The following is a 14,576-nucleotide window of genomic DNA, read 5'->3' as shown; positions in this document are numbered from 1 at the left end:
TCCCTTTCTTTCCCCAAATTAAGGAAGTTTTCTGTAATTATTTCACTAAAAAGGCTTTCTAATCCATTCTTTTTCCTCGCCTTCAGGACCTCCAAAGACCTGTGTATTGGGTCATTTGATAGTATCCCATAAGTCTCCAGCACTTTTTTTTGGCTATTCTTTCTTCTCCTGAGTCTGTCGTGTTGTTAAGGTTTTCCACCACATTTTTTAATTTGTTCTATTGAATTCTTTATTTCCAGTATTACTTTTGATTTCTCTTTAATATCTGTTTCACAGGAAAATTTTTCATTCATGTCATGTATTGATTTAATTTGTGGATTTGTTTCTGATTACTTCTAAGTAATCCTGTTTATCAATTTTTTGAATTCTGCTTCTGGCATTTCTTCAGTCTCTTCGCATTCTAGTATTGAAGTGTTGTGTTCCTAAGGGGACATCACGTTGTCTTCGTTAGTCTTGTGTCTTGAATTTCTGTGTTTATTTTTAGGCATTTGTGGACATAGTTGTTGCACTCCCCCCCAATGGCTTTTAGCTTTAGACTATGCCTCTGTGGCTTAGTGGAGTTCTGCTCTTCCAATGAATACCCAGAGGCTTGTGCTGGGTGTGGCCCAGAAGCTCTGTTCAGTTCAGTGCTCCAGGATGTGGGGAGTATCAAGGTGGCACCCAGGTTGGGCATGGTAAATTTTTTTTTTTTTTAACCAGAGCAGGGAAGGTTTGATTAGCTCTGTTGGCTTGGTCCCACACTCACCTCTTCTCCAAGGAGACCAATTCCCTGGGAGCTAGCCCCAGTGGGTGCAATATTCTTCTGTGCTGCCACAGAACCACACAAAGGATCCATGCAGTCCTCAGTGTGAGCATGGGTCCCACAGCAATGACCCTCACCAGGCAATCAGAGAGCCCTGATCATGTGGAGCCACCAACAGTGACTGCTCAGAGACCCAGCCACACCCTGCCCCCTCCCATGTAGCCACAGTGTTTTCACAGTCCATCCCATACACGAGGCTCCCACAGTCACAAGTGCCAAGCCCCTATCAATTCTCCCAACTAGACTTAGGCATTTCCTCTTAGCTGGTTGCTGGGCACACAGACACAAGCTGGCACAGCTGTTAGATATGTCCAAAATGGCACTCACCCTCTCAGCTAGTTACAGACTACAAGTGCCAAGTGGCTGGGGAGAGAGAACTGTGCTCCCCCCTTTCTTTCCCTCTATGTTGGCAGGTACACTGTCCCCCATTGGGCTCCAAGTCAGACTCAGTCAGGCTCTTCCCGCAGCTTTATCACCAATGGCTTAGGTTGCTGCAATCTGGTGTCACCTCACTCTCCAAAGCTGGTGCTGGGGCTCTTAGCCACTGGGATCCTGAATTGTGCACATCCTCACCCTCCGTGTAGACCCACAGTGTCCCTCTAATTTGTGTGGAGTTTCCCCTAGCCCAGAGCAGTAAGCTCCCTCCATATTCTGCAAATCGTCAACAGAAATCTCTTAAACTGTCTTAATGTTAATATTCCTTAACTGACAGATGCGAGTTTCAAGTGGTTTGACAATTCAGATATGACATTTGATAAATGGGCAGCCCAAGATGACGGCGAGGATCTAGTTGACACCTGTGGTTTTCTGCATACCAAGACAGGTGAATGGAAAAAAGGAAATTGTGAAGTTTCTTCTGTGGAAGGAACACTTTGTAAAGCAGCTGGTAAGTGTGACTGAAAATCTTTTTCCATTCTAACAAGAGTGGGGAAAGGGGGGCTGTGTTTCAGATAATTCTCTTTGAGGTTAGTGTGCCTCATTAAACAGAGGGAGCAAGGCTAAAGATTATTTTGCTCCCGGGTCTTTTGGAAGTCAAATATGTAATTCTCAGACTTCAGAGTTAGGGTCAGTTCATGTGAATGAGGCATGATTTTATTCTGTCTCATACAAGAGATTCCAAACACTTCTGTTGTGGAAAGGGATTATCTTAACTTCTTTATATGTGCTTTGATTGAACAGAAGTGGTAAAGAATAATCATATGTCATTTCAGAATTCTAATGTTACTTTAGAAATAAGATTCTCCTCCAAGGATATCTGCTAGGCAAAGAAAAATTACATTATGGTTTACCATTTATTCTAGATTAAAATATAAATTTTTTTCTGACCCATCCAAATGTTTTTTAAAGAACAAAATTATCCTGGTCCACAACAATATTTTGATGTAATTTGTTAAACATTACACACAATCTTGTTCTTCTAAATTTAGATACTAAATGTTTTCTCATTAAGGAACTTACAGTTCCAAAATATGAATTTGGTATGCTTGAAACATGATACAAACAGCCATTTTATCTTCTTACCTCTTTAGTATCTTCCTCTTGAACTCTAAAATAAAACTATACATCTAGCTCTGATTATTTCCTCTATTTACATCTGGAATACACTTAATTTATCTATATTTAAGCTATATAGGCAGGTAGAGCACTCCTACCCAAAACTATACATCTCACTCCAATTATTTGCCTTCTTGTCTGGAATTATATCCATCCATCTGTACATGCATTTATTTATGGCAAGGGTCCTGACTGCACTTAGTTTTACAGTGATATGTAAACATTTCTCAATAGATTTTTAGTAGTTGCATACAATTTTAAATATCTGAATTTTTAAAAACTGGTGTTTTTTGTGCACTGTGCCTCTCAGAGTATCATTATATGAATCAAGTTTTTAATTAAACAATAACACCAAAAGATCAGAAAGTATACACAGCTCCATGTTAATGAGCTAAGGCCACAGGTGTTTAATTTTACTATTTTTTTTCTACAGACTGCAACCAGAATCATCTTACTGCCTTACTTTGATTACTGTTCTTTTTCTTGAATTCTCTTATTTTCCTACCAACAAGCTAATAGATTGTATTTGATATCTCTTTAAAAATTAAGTTCAAAGTAAGTATAAAAGCAACAATATAAATATTAAGCTACTGAAGTGTTCATTTTTAGTAACTTTAAAATCCAGTTAAATTTATTAAATTTATTTTTACTTTCTTTTGTTTTTAGTACCATATGAAAAGAAGTATTTATCAGGTAAGTTAACAGTCTGGTCTTAAAATTATTTCCACAATTAAAGATATTTTAAAATTCTGATGATAAAATCTACTGTAAACCCTTTTCAAAAGTTAATTATCAGGGCAGGAACACAGCATTTTTTCATTTTATTACCTTCTAAAACTATGACTTTTTGTTTAGGTTTATTTGAAAGACAGAGAGAAAGATAGAGGGGTCTTCCATCTGCTGGTTCACTCCCCAAATGACTGCAACAGTGGTAGCTGAGTTGATCCAAAGCCAGGAGCCAAGAGCTTCTTCTGGGTCTCCCACATGGATGCAGGGACCTAAGCACTTGGATCACCCACTGCTGCTTTCCCAGGCACATAAGCAGGGAGCTGGATCAAAAGTGGAGCAGCTGGGACTCAAACCAGTGCACATATGGGATGCCAGCCCTGAACTATGACTTTTTTAAAAAAAGATTTTCATTTGTTTGAAAGAGTTACAGAGAGAGGAGAGAGAGGTAGAGACAGATTTTCCATCCTCTGGCTTACTTTCCAAATGACTGCAACAGTGGTAGCTGAGTTGATCCAAAGCCAGGAGCCAAGAGCTTCTTCTTGGTCTCCCACAAGGGTTCTGGGGCCCAAGCACTTGGGCCATCCTCTACTGCTATTCCAGGCCATAGCAGGGAGCTGGATCGGAAGAGGAGCAGCCGGGGCCAGAACCAGCACCCATGTGGGATGCCAGCACTTCAGGCCAGGGCTTTAACCCGCTGCACCACAGTGTCAGCTGAACTATGACTTCTTTTTTTTTTTTTTTTTTTTTTTGACAGGCAGAGTGGATAGTGAGAGAGAGAAACAGAGAGAAAGGTCTTCCTTTTTGCCGCTGGTTCACCCTCCAATGGCCACTGCGGCCGGCGCATCGCGCTGATCCAAAGCCAGGAGCCAGGTGCTTCTCCTGGTCTCCCATGCGGGTGCAGGGCCCAAGCACTTGGGCCATCCTCCACTGCCTTCCCGGGCCATAGCAGAGAGCTGGCCTGGAAGAGGGGCAACCGGGATAGAATCCAGCGCCCCGACCGGGACTAGAACCCGGTGTGCTGGCGCCACAAGGTGGAGGATTAGCCTGTTAAGCCACGGTGCCAGCCTGAACTATAACTTCTAAGCTATGTACAAGTACACTCCAAGGGGAGGGAGAGTATATATAAATTAAAATGTCTAGAGAAAACAGCAGATAGGTCTTCAACTCCCCAAAACTGTCATTAATAGTTGAAAATCTGGGAGCACTTGGCTTTTAGATTCCAGGAAGCTTGAAACTCATTCAAAAAGTAGATATGTAAATCTGCAGTACTTAAATGTGTGTAGTGACTACGTGCCGAGATTTCTTCTGATGTGAGACACTGAACACAGAGCAAGGATTCTGCTCTCAAGCTCACCTTTTAGTGGGAAGGGTCAAACAGCAGCCATATAAATACATGTCAGGCACAGACATGTACTGTTGGGAGAAAAACACAATAAGGACATACTGAGTACAGGAAGGCCAAGGCCATATTTGAGAATGAAGACCTAAACAGAGTGAAAAGGATGTTTCAAAGGCTGTCATAAAGCAAGGGTTTAGGCCTTAGGGAATAACAATAATGGCTTGAAGCAGAGAGGTGACAACAGTTTAGTGTAGTGAGGATCCTGGCTAACAGATCCCTTTCATACAAATGCAAACTGGAAGACTCCCTTGAAAAGAACAATGTCAAGAAAATGCAAAGGTGTATTCATGTGGTAAGCACACAAGAAAGGTAGCCCAAGCTCACTTCATGGCATTTATTTGCAATGATGCAGGGTTTAAATTTTAAGGGTAGATAGGCATTAGGTAGGAGAGGAAAAGCCATGTAGGCAAATGAATCAGCATTAATGAAGGTGAAGGGTTGGTTTGTCCTGTCACTAAATGGACTTGGGCATCACATACAGTTGGCATGCCACAAATTAACCAATCAGTGGTTATTCTAAAAGGTACTATGTAGTTTCTATGAGGAGCATTATGTAGTTTGGGGATCAGATGATCAAAATAATGTCTGATGGTGGCAGGAAGGTGGTCACTCAGCACAGAAGACGGACTAGAAAGCATGTGCAAATTTGATGACTCAACAGCAAATGCAGAGATCTGGCTACTCATCTGCAGAATTCAGGAAGAATTTGGGAGTAAAGTGGGGAGAAGCACTGGCTATAAATATACACATCTACAGATGTACACAGACTTCAATGGTCGAGGTCCACCATGCAGTTTTGATTCACAAATATGATTTAAGTGCTCTGGAGGCCAGCGTTGTGGTGCAGAGGGCTAAGCACCATGTATACTAGCATCCCATATGGGAGTGCTGGTTTGAGTCCCAGTTGCTCTGCTTCCAATCTAGCTTCCATTGGGAAGGCAGTGGATGATGGTCCAAGTACTTGGGCCCCTGCTACTCACATTGGAGACGTAGAAGCTGCTCATGGCTCTCTGGCTTTAGCCCAGCCCACCCCCTGCCACTGCAACCATCTTGGGAGTGAACCAGCAGATAAGAGCTTTCAACCCCACCCCACCCCCCCACGCACAGACACACATTAAGGTAAAAATCATCTAAAATATTGCTATTCCTTGGAAGGAGAAAGGGAGTATTTTATTTAATGGACTATATTGAACCTGTTAAAACCTAAAAAATGAATAAATAAAAATTTGAATCTGCTGTTCCTGAAGAGAGCAGTAGGTCTGAATTTATAGTCTTAGTTCAGGAAGGAAAAGACAAGACAAATAGGATTGTGGTATAGTTCCATTTTAGGACGCTCAGTACAGAGAACTCCAAAATGAACTTGGAATTCTGAAGCACAGCCACTTTTCAAACTGAGAAATACAAGTCTTGAAAACAAATATTTTTCTCCTCAATGTGGGAAACTCTTGATATGATATACTTAACACAATGAAATTACAATTGTGTACTCCAAAAGTGCAATATTTGCAGCTTGTGTACCCTGACCCCCACATATTTTGTCTTTTCCTTTTCAGATGACCACATTTTAATATCAGCTTTGGTGATTGCTAGCACAGTAATTTTGACAGTTTTTGGAGCAATCATTTGGTTCCTGTACAAAAGAAGTTCTGAATCTGGTTTCACCACAGTTTTTTCAACGGCACCCCAATCACCTTATGATGACGAATGTGTTTTAGTAGTTGCAGAAGATGAGTGTGCTGTTCAGTTTCACTAACTTTTTGATAATCTCAGACTAAAACAACAAATGCCTTGTAAGTGGTTCCTGTGCAACATCTTTTAGTATGAAACAAGGACATAAAAAATTATAGGTTTATGGTATCCCTTATTCCAATAATGGTATTTTCATGTACTCATTGTTAAAAATTAATCTTTTGATTCATTATAAAAACTGGTTTTAGAAAAGGAATTATCAGACCTAATTTAGTGGTTATAACCACTCTTCAAATGCAGCACCTTTCATGAGAAGGAAAGCTAAACAACAAAGTACGGTAGATAAAACTCCAGCCTGCTTTACTTGCTCTATTTTCCCTTCCATGTAGTTTAATTACTTATTCCTCGTGATAAGAATAAGCCTAATTTTTAAGTAAATACTATACATTTAAATATCCTAGATACTGGTTATTTTGGCAGGTAACAATTCCTCTCCTATCTGTATTTTCCTTTAAGATTTAGATAAAAATTTCACAAATTTTTAACAGCCTGTACTATATTAATTTTACAGTCTCACTACTTTGGTACCCCATTTTGAATCACATGTAGTATTTGGTGCTGATCAAAAGTGGTTACATTTTTAATAAAAATTTAGGCTGGTACCGCAGCTCACATGGCTGATCCTCCGCCTGCAGTGCCAGCACCCCGGGGTTCTAGTCCTGGTTGGGGCACTGGATTCTGTCCCGGTTACTCCTCTTCCAGTCCAGCTCTCTGCTGTGGCCCGCGAAGGCAGTGGAGGATGGCCTAAATGCTTGGGCCCTGCACCCGCATGGGAGACCAGGAGAAGCACGTGGCTCCTGGCTTCGGATCGGCACAGCACGCAGGTAGCGGCCATTTGGGGGGTGAACCAACGGAAGGAAGACCTTTCTCTCTCTCTCTCTCACTGTCTAACTCTGCCTGTCAAAGAAAATAATAATAAAATAAAATTTTCTAAATTTTTTGAAATAAAAAATAAAGCTGTATCTGGGAAGGCAGAAGGCTGGCCAGAAGGTTAAGAACTTGTTCTCTTAGCACCTTTTTCTGTACAACCTGTCTCAGGCTCCCAAAGCATTTATAAGTTTTATACCTAAAGACATGAGATCTGTGTAAGCAAAGACTAAAGAAAACCAGTAGGTATGACTACAATAATGATGCTCTGAGTTTTCAGTGTGTTTATACTGTAAGGCAAGGTGAAAATAATCATTTAAGAAGCAGAGAAAAAGCAAGCTGAAACAAGTGATTTTCTGTAGCATCTTTCATAGCTCATTAACAGTATTTTAAAAGATAAAGTGCATAAATTACCAAAAAATTATTTAATATGCCTGAATATGTAAATAATCTGTAACTTGCACCTCATCAATTACATTATGAGGAATTTTCTTACTGGGAAATGGAACTCTAGTTTGACAAATGGCAGCGGAAATCAGTTTTTTGCCATCTGTTTTCACTGATAGGAATCAAAAGCATCTCTTCAAAATTAATGGCATTATTAAAGAAACAATTATAAAATGGTGACAAAAAACTAAGCAGTATGGCTATGTTGTATTATATACACACATCATACTTTCCAAGAGTTTTAAATTTGAGAATCTGTATTTAACTGACACATCTATTTTACTGTTTATGGACTATAATAATGCCAACAGTGGACTTTAGCCTGAAATTCCTATTGCTCTTCCTACTCAGATTCTACCACTACTTTAATAACTTACCACTTCCCTAAAAACAGTTATCTCAAATATCTAGAATTACAATATCCAGTTAACTATTAGCTACGTGAAGATATCCTAAGTTAAATATAGTTTAAAATTCAGTTCCTCAGTTAAATTAGTTACATTTCAAGTACACAAATCACAAGTGGTTAGTGGTTACCATATTGTACAGTGTACCATACATGCATTACAGAAATTACTGGAAATTGCTGCTTTAGACTATCCCCTTCCACGCAACTAATTTTCTTCTATGTCTTTTGACAATCTCTTAGTTAATGATACCCCTCTCAGAAAAGGTGTTTTAAAGTTATTTAACTTTAGGCTGGTGCCGTGGCTTAACAGGCTAATCCTCCGCCTTGTTGCGCCAGCACACCGGGTTCTAGTCCCGGTCGGGGCGCTGGATTCTATCCCGGTTGCCCCTCTTCCAGGCCAGCTCTCTGCTATGGCCCGGGAAGGCAGTGGAGGATGGCCCAAGTGCTTGGGCCCTGCACCCGCATGGGAGACCAGGAGAAGCACCTGGCTCCTGGCTTCGGATCAGCGTGATGTGCCAGTCGCAGTGGCCATTGGAGGGTGAACCAACGGCAAAAAGGAAGACCTTTCTCTCTGTTTCTCTCTCTCACTATCCACTCTACCTGTCCAAAAAAAAAAAAAAAAAAAAAAAAAGTTATTTAACTTTAAATATTCTATTTCATCTTCAACAGGTTTAAAGGCCATAGTCACCAAGTGCTAAATCACATTTACATTTCAGATTGTCTTATTATTATATTTAGAATACAGAAATTGCTTTCTTTAGCATTTTCATTCTAGGTAATGATGACAATATAATTCTTATGTTTGGCAGGTACCTTGGAAAAAACATTTTAAGGTACATTTTCTTAGGAATTTGTATGGCATTTGAAAGTGATAACCAATGAAAGACATTCCTCTTCTGTAGTGTCACATTTAAATGAAATCACAAGCTAATGACAAGTGGGTCTATGAAACTACAAAAAAATTACCTCTGTCACATAGCATTTAATGACACAAGTAAATATAAATAAATCATACACACAAGTTTCCTACAATTTAGTCAACATTTTAAGTTTAATTTAAATTTTTTGTTAGGCAGAAGACTTTTCATATTGAATTCTAAGTAATTCAGAGCATCCCTTAGGATCCACAGAAATATACTGAAATTTTTTATTTGTTTTAAGTCAGGCAAAGACAGTCAAGAGCTGAACAAATGTTTTAGAAGTATTTATATTCCTGTATGAAACAATTTGCAATTTTAATAAAATTCTTGGCTATGAGGTGTGACGGCTTCTTTGGGCACCAGTTTAAAAGGAAACATTTCAAACTGTAACATAAATTAATCAGTATGTACTTTATTTCAAGCCAGGGTTTTACATAAGACCAACAAACTAAGTGTGGGCAAACTGTTCATTCACATTTGAGAAATAACACGGTTTCTATTTAGGTTCTGAAAAAGTAGTTTGCTGCCATAACATTAGACTTTATCCTAAAACCACCTGAAAGTGTTTTAAGTGTTTCTTAAGGGTGTCGACAGAGGGGAAATACAGTGTTACGGAAGTACACACATCTCATGACCATGGTGTAGGCCCATTCATGGTGAATAGGTAATATTCATCTGTTCTCTGAAGACAGTGAAAAATATTAATAATCACTAAATAAATGTTCAGAATTACCAACGAACAGTTAAAAACAACCAGGATCCAAACAAGTTATTTATATCATATTATCTATAAAGAAGTGACAACACTAAAAAACACATTGAAAACCAGTGTTTTAAACTTTGAATGTGGGATTTAAAAATATTCCATTAACGTGAGATTGCAATAATTTTTTTTAACCAAATAGCATTTGACTGCAATTCGGATCTAATTTACAGCTGTAATATTCCTAAAAGGAATATCTACATACTATGGTCTAACAAATATAATCTCCATTTTGCAAATCAATACAAAAATTTAACCATCATTTTTACATATTATATTTTTTAAAATTAGATTTTATTGCTAAATGAATTTAGAATTCAAATTAAATTTGGAAACCTAATACAGTGCTCTCTATGACCTCCCCATTCTTTAAAAATTTTTTTCTGAAACACTGGAAGAAAATGATTATCAAAATGTGACTGCAACTTAAGGCATTTTAAATGGAAAAATAATTAGATACTATTTGGCATTTTATTTCAAAAGCAAGTTTTGTTCCACTTTTCTCACTAGCAAGAGACTAACACGAACCATTTTTCATAAATATGACTACGGTAATCAAAACACAAAAAAGGGCTGATGGGCATTGTTTAGATCTTTAAAACAAGGGTAACACTTTCCCACCCGCCTAAAAGAAAAAACTTTTGATTACCAGTTTATAAACATCAGATTTGCTGGCCATGTTAAAAGGTCCAGCGGATTTTAATTAAGCAACACTGGAGAATAAATATACATACACACATGCACATACATATATATGTGTATGTGTGTAGATATATTCATTTTATATAGTCAATATATTTAACAGGCATTCCCCCACAAAATTAAATCACACTTAATTGCCACTTATAATAAACACTTGTTCACAGACCATCCATTTGTCTTATATGAAGTTAGGCAATATCAAATGTTCTGTTATGATCTCCATCTTCTTCGGACTCATCCTCTGAAGCTGTTGAAAGAAAACAGGATGATCAAGAATGATTTTAAGGGGAAAGAGAACAGGAGGTATAAATATGAAGCCAGAACAGCAATGACTTGTAAAACAAAATTCCCAATTTAGTATATTGTTTGGTCAAAATGATAAGCTATCATGACAGGGTTAGGGTGGTTTGATTGTGGGTGATGCTGATCCACAATGCCCCCGCCCACACACCATTTGTGATGTTATTTATAGTTTTATAAAAATGATAATGTTTAAAAATGTGGTTCAAGAGCATGTTCTAAAAAGTTTCTGAGATCAATCTGTGTTCATAGTAGCTAATGATATACACACTAGAGAAAAAGTGAATGTAAGGCAAGTGCTCTCACACACCTGAGTAGAATCTGGCTTATTACCGCTGCATGTTTGATGCATCCGATGAGAATGAAAAAAAATGTACATAAAATAATAGGTTATGGGTGTTCTTGCAATTTACATCAAAGCTATGTCTATACAATGCCAAGAAAAAAATCGATTTAGTAAATCAAAAAAAGCTTTATATAGACACAGCCTAAGTTAAAATAATTGGATTCAGTGAAAATCTTATTCTCCACTTATCACCCTGTAACATCTCTGACTTCAAGTTTTTCAAGAGTCATTAGTGGTTCAAAATTTAGAATAAAGCATCCTAGAATGTTTGTATGAAGGACAGAGTAAAGTATAAAACTATATATTCTGTAGATTGTTTTGAATGTGAAGAAAGCTAAACTAAACATTTAACCAACATCTTCCCTATTTCTAAGTAAAGAAAGATTTAATGTACTCTGCTTAAATTAGTATTGGACAATTTAAGAGTATCCAACAAATGGAATCAACCTAGCAAAGCACAGGAAAAGTATATGCAACATTTATAGATGTAGTTCATTTCTAATAAATATCAAGCATACGGCCTAGCTTCTAACTGAAATAAATTCTATCTAAGTTTTACAATAGATTGTGGAAATATATCAAACTAAAAAAACAGAATAGTTTTTTAGGGAACTTCTGTTTGCATAAAGGAGAGGAAATTATCAGGTGGAACCAGTTTTCAAAATGTATTAACGTTCTGGTAATTGTGTGTTAAATGGTAGCACCCTTTATCTTTCACTGTCAGCATTTACCTCCTCCTTTTCCCTCTCTCATACTTTCAAGGCAGACATTGTTGTGGTTAGGGAACCCAATGTTAGTTTTGGAATGTTAGTTTAAAAAAAAAAAAAAAGAAACCTGGGGAAAATGTAAACCAAAACATTATTACTGTCATATCTGACAAAGCATAAATTATAATTAAAAAAAAAAGATGAGGGGGCCGGTGCTGTGGCACAGCGGTTTGTTAAAGCCCCGGCCTGAAGTGCTGGCATCCCATATGCGCACCGGTTCTAATCCTGGCTGCTCCGCTTCCGATCCAGCTCTCTGCTAGGCCTGGGAAAGCAGTGGAGGATGGCCCAAATCCTTGGGCCCTTGCACCCACGTGGGAGACTTGGAGGAAGCTCCTGGCTCCTGGCATTGGATCTGCGCGGCTCTGGCCATTTCGGCCATCTGGGAAGTGAGCCAGCGGATGGTAGACCTCTCTCTCTGTCTCTACCTCTCTTTGTAACTCTTTCAAATAAATAAAATAAACCTTTAAAAAAAAAAAGAGAGAGAGACCTTTGTATTAGCCAATATAAGTGATCTGAGCTAAGAAGATATAAAATACTAATTAACAATGTGAAAATGTGTTGTCTGGTTTTCTCTCAAATCCCTTTGAAAGTTAAAAGTAGGAGAAACTTAAGGACAAAAATCTTTGTCTTAGAATATTCAAGGAATTAAAAGGTTCTTACATGAAGTCCTCAAACTGACTTCAAAGGAAACTGAGCTTTCTCTAAAGATAAAATTGTTAGGCTTAACACTAAGAATTCTGAAGATGACTATACAAAGTAAAAGAATACATATTAAAGGACTTCTCAGAGAGTGCTGTGGAGTGGGAAGCCTATTGCTGTGGTTGTAAAATTAAATAAGGGTTGAGTGGAATAATCTCGGATTCCCACAAACTGCTCTAGAGCCATTATTACCTGTGTGCCCATCTGGATGAAGCACCTAAGATTGGAATGTAAATAATACTGCAGCTGCTGGAGGAGCTGGCTGCTTATTAAATCAACCTATAGCAAACCTATTAAAGGTCTTTGAAGATCTGAATAAGGGGCAAAAAAAAAAAAAACAAAAACAAAACCACCAACTACCACCACCAAGGAAACATCTATAGCTCCTGCTATAGATTCAGGACCCTTTCTCCTCTACTTTCCTGATACCTTACACAAGCCCAGGAAAAACATGTTATGATCTCACAAAAGCTGAAAAAAAGTATTATTTCTTAACAAAAACAAATTTAAAAACCCCAGAACTAATAGATTAAGAAGTGTGGTTTGATTAGTAGTTAAACTTAGTATCTTTCTAATTACAAGTGCTAAAATCAAAGTGAAACAATTATGGTTAAAATTATATCCCCTGTATCAAAATAAATTTGTTTGCAAACTATGAGTCTTTTAAAAAATTCATGTCAATTGCCCAACCCATATTTCCCAAGTCAATCCTTTTGCTTTACTAAGCCTATAAATGAACCTCTAATTTGGCAGAAAAGAATATATATACTTAGATTGTACTCTGTGGGTTTAATTTGCAAGAGTAAATTCAACAAGTCTGGGGAGGGGGAATTCCACCTACTTTCGAGATCTTCCATATGTGCCTGAAGCGTTCTTGCAAGGTTAATAAACTAGAAACAATGCAGAAAGAAATACAGTAGTTTAAATGTTGCAAATGGATCTAATGATAGAATCAGTATAGGAGATTTCATTTCCACTAAAGTCAAACACCATTTTAAGCCTTTAAATAGGGGCCTTTCTCCCCTTACCTCAAAAAACTAGAACCTTAAGGGTATTACAATAAAAATGTTCTATATTATCATCATTAATCATGTAAAACCAATTTCTTGAAATTAGAAGCAGATACAATAGAGTAATTTTATGTCGTTGTATTCTATCTTTTTGTAAAACACTTAAAAAAATTATGGGGGGTGGATCTTAACCCATGCTATTGCAATTTTAATGGTGAAAGGAAAAACAACCAAGTATTTTCCTGTCTCAATTTGTAGAAGTGTAGGAATATGCATTTAATATCAACTTTCTTATGGAGGCATGAATTCAAAAGACCTTATATCCTTTATAATTTACTCAATCATTTACTCATTCTAAAGAGTTAAGATACCTTTTTAGAAATCGTTCTGTGGCATTCACTAAATTTAGAGGCTGCCAATTTGTAAAATATGCAGAAGTCAAGAGATCTGCTCAGATTCTGAATGCTTTTGATAGTCTGTTTTTTCTCAAAGATAATTATCTGTCAATTAGTTCACTGTTATGTCCACAGCATGATAAAATATAAAAATACAGCAAAGTATTTTACAACCTTAGAAGCACTTTTATTTTATACCTTATTTATTTTATACCTAAACTGCAGCTGTTTCAATATTCAAAATAAAAACACTGTACCTTAACATGAACTCTACTAAATTTATCAAAGTGAATATTTATATAAAAAATAATTTGAAGAGTACATTTATGAACACGTATAAGGATAAAAAGTGTTCATAATGCTATAGTAATGACAGATACAGGCTCAAGCTCATGCTACACAAAACAGCCAAGCCAGCAGAGCAGAAAGTTTCCTCTTGTACACTAAAGAGCATCATTTCCTTACACGTATGTAACAGCTAATCTAAACCAACTAGTTCGTATTTTAAATAGTTTGTAATATAGACACAAAAAAATTAGTATATCAGTAATCTATAGGACAGAAATAACTAAAGTTAATTTCTCTTTCTCTTTTGGCTTTCAGTGTTCAATTTCAGTTTTCTAAACTTTTAACAGTGAGGTGGAGGTTTTTGGTTTTTATTTAAAAGAACATTTTTTCCAATTCTGTCCCTATTTGTCACTGAAATATATTACAGTAA

General features: G+C 37.3%; 2 protein-coding genes across 5 annotated transcripts in view; one reads left to right on the top strand and one right to left on the bottom strand.

Moving 5' to 3' along the window:
- The window catches only part of LY75 (lymphocyte antigen 75), a 155,090-nt gene extending 145,877 nt beyond the window's left edge, over positions 1-9,213 (top strand). For both annotated transcript variants that reach the window (XM_062187232.1, XM_062187230.1), the window contains 3 exons: positions 1,515-1,688; positions 3,023-3,049; positions 6,038-9,213. In XM_062187232.1, the coding sequence (XP_062043216.1) occupies positions 1,515-1,688; positions 3,023-3,049; positions 6,038-6,237 (401 nt within the window). In that variant the 3' untranslated portion in view covers positions 6,238-9,213. The remainder of the gene's footprint in view (positions 1-1,514; positions 1,689-3,022; positions 3,050-6,037) is intronic.
- A 55-nt stretch (positions 9,214-9,268) lies between these two features.
- MARCHF7 (membrane associated ring-CH-type finger 7) overlaps positions 9,269-14,576 on the bottom strand; it is a 52,226-nt gene continuing 46,918 nt past the window's right edge. For 2 of the 3 annotated variants that reach the window (XM_062187237.1, XM_062187239.1), the window contains 2 exons: positions 13,295-13,343; positions 9,269-10,588 (listed from right to left, as the gene is read on the bottom strand). In XM_062187237.1, the coding sequence (XP_062043221.1) occupies positions 10,530-10,588; positions 13,295-13,343 (108 nt within the window). In that variant the 3' untranslated portion in view covers positions 9,269-10,529. The remainder of the gene's footprint in view (positions 10,589-13,294; positions 13,344-14,576) is intronic. The other variant, XM_062187234.1, reaches the window with a different exon arrangement.

Source organism: Lepus europaeus, chromosome 1 (assembly GCF_033115175.1).
Source record: "Lepus europaeus isolate LE1 chromosome 1, mLepTim1.pri, whole genome shotgun sequence".
Classification (NCBI taxonomy): Eukaryota; Metazoa; Chordata; class Mammalia; order Lagomorpha; family Leporidae; genus Lepus; species Lepus europaeus.
This window is presented reverse-complemented; position numbering and strand designations above follow the sequence as displayed.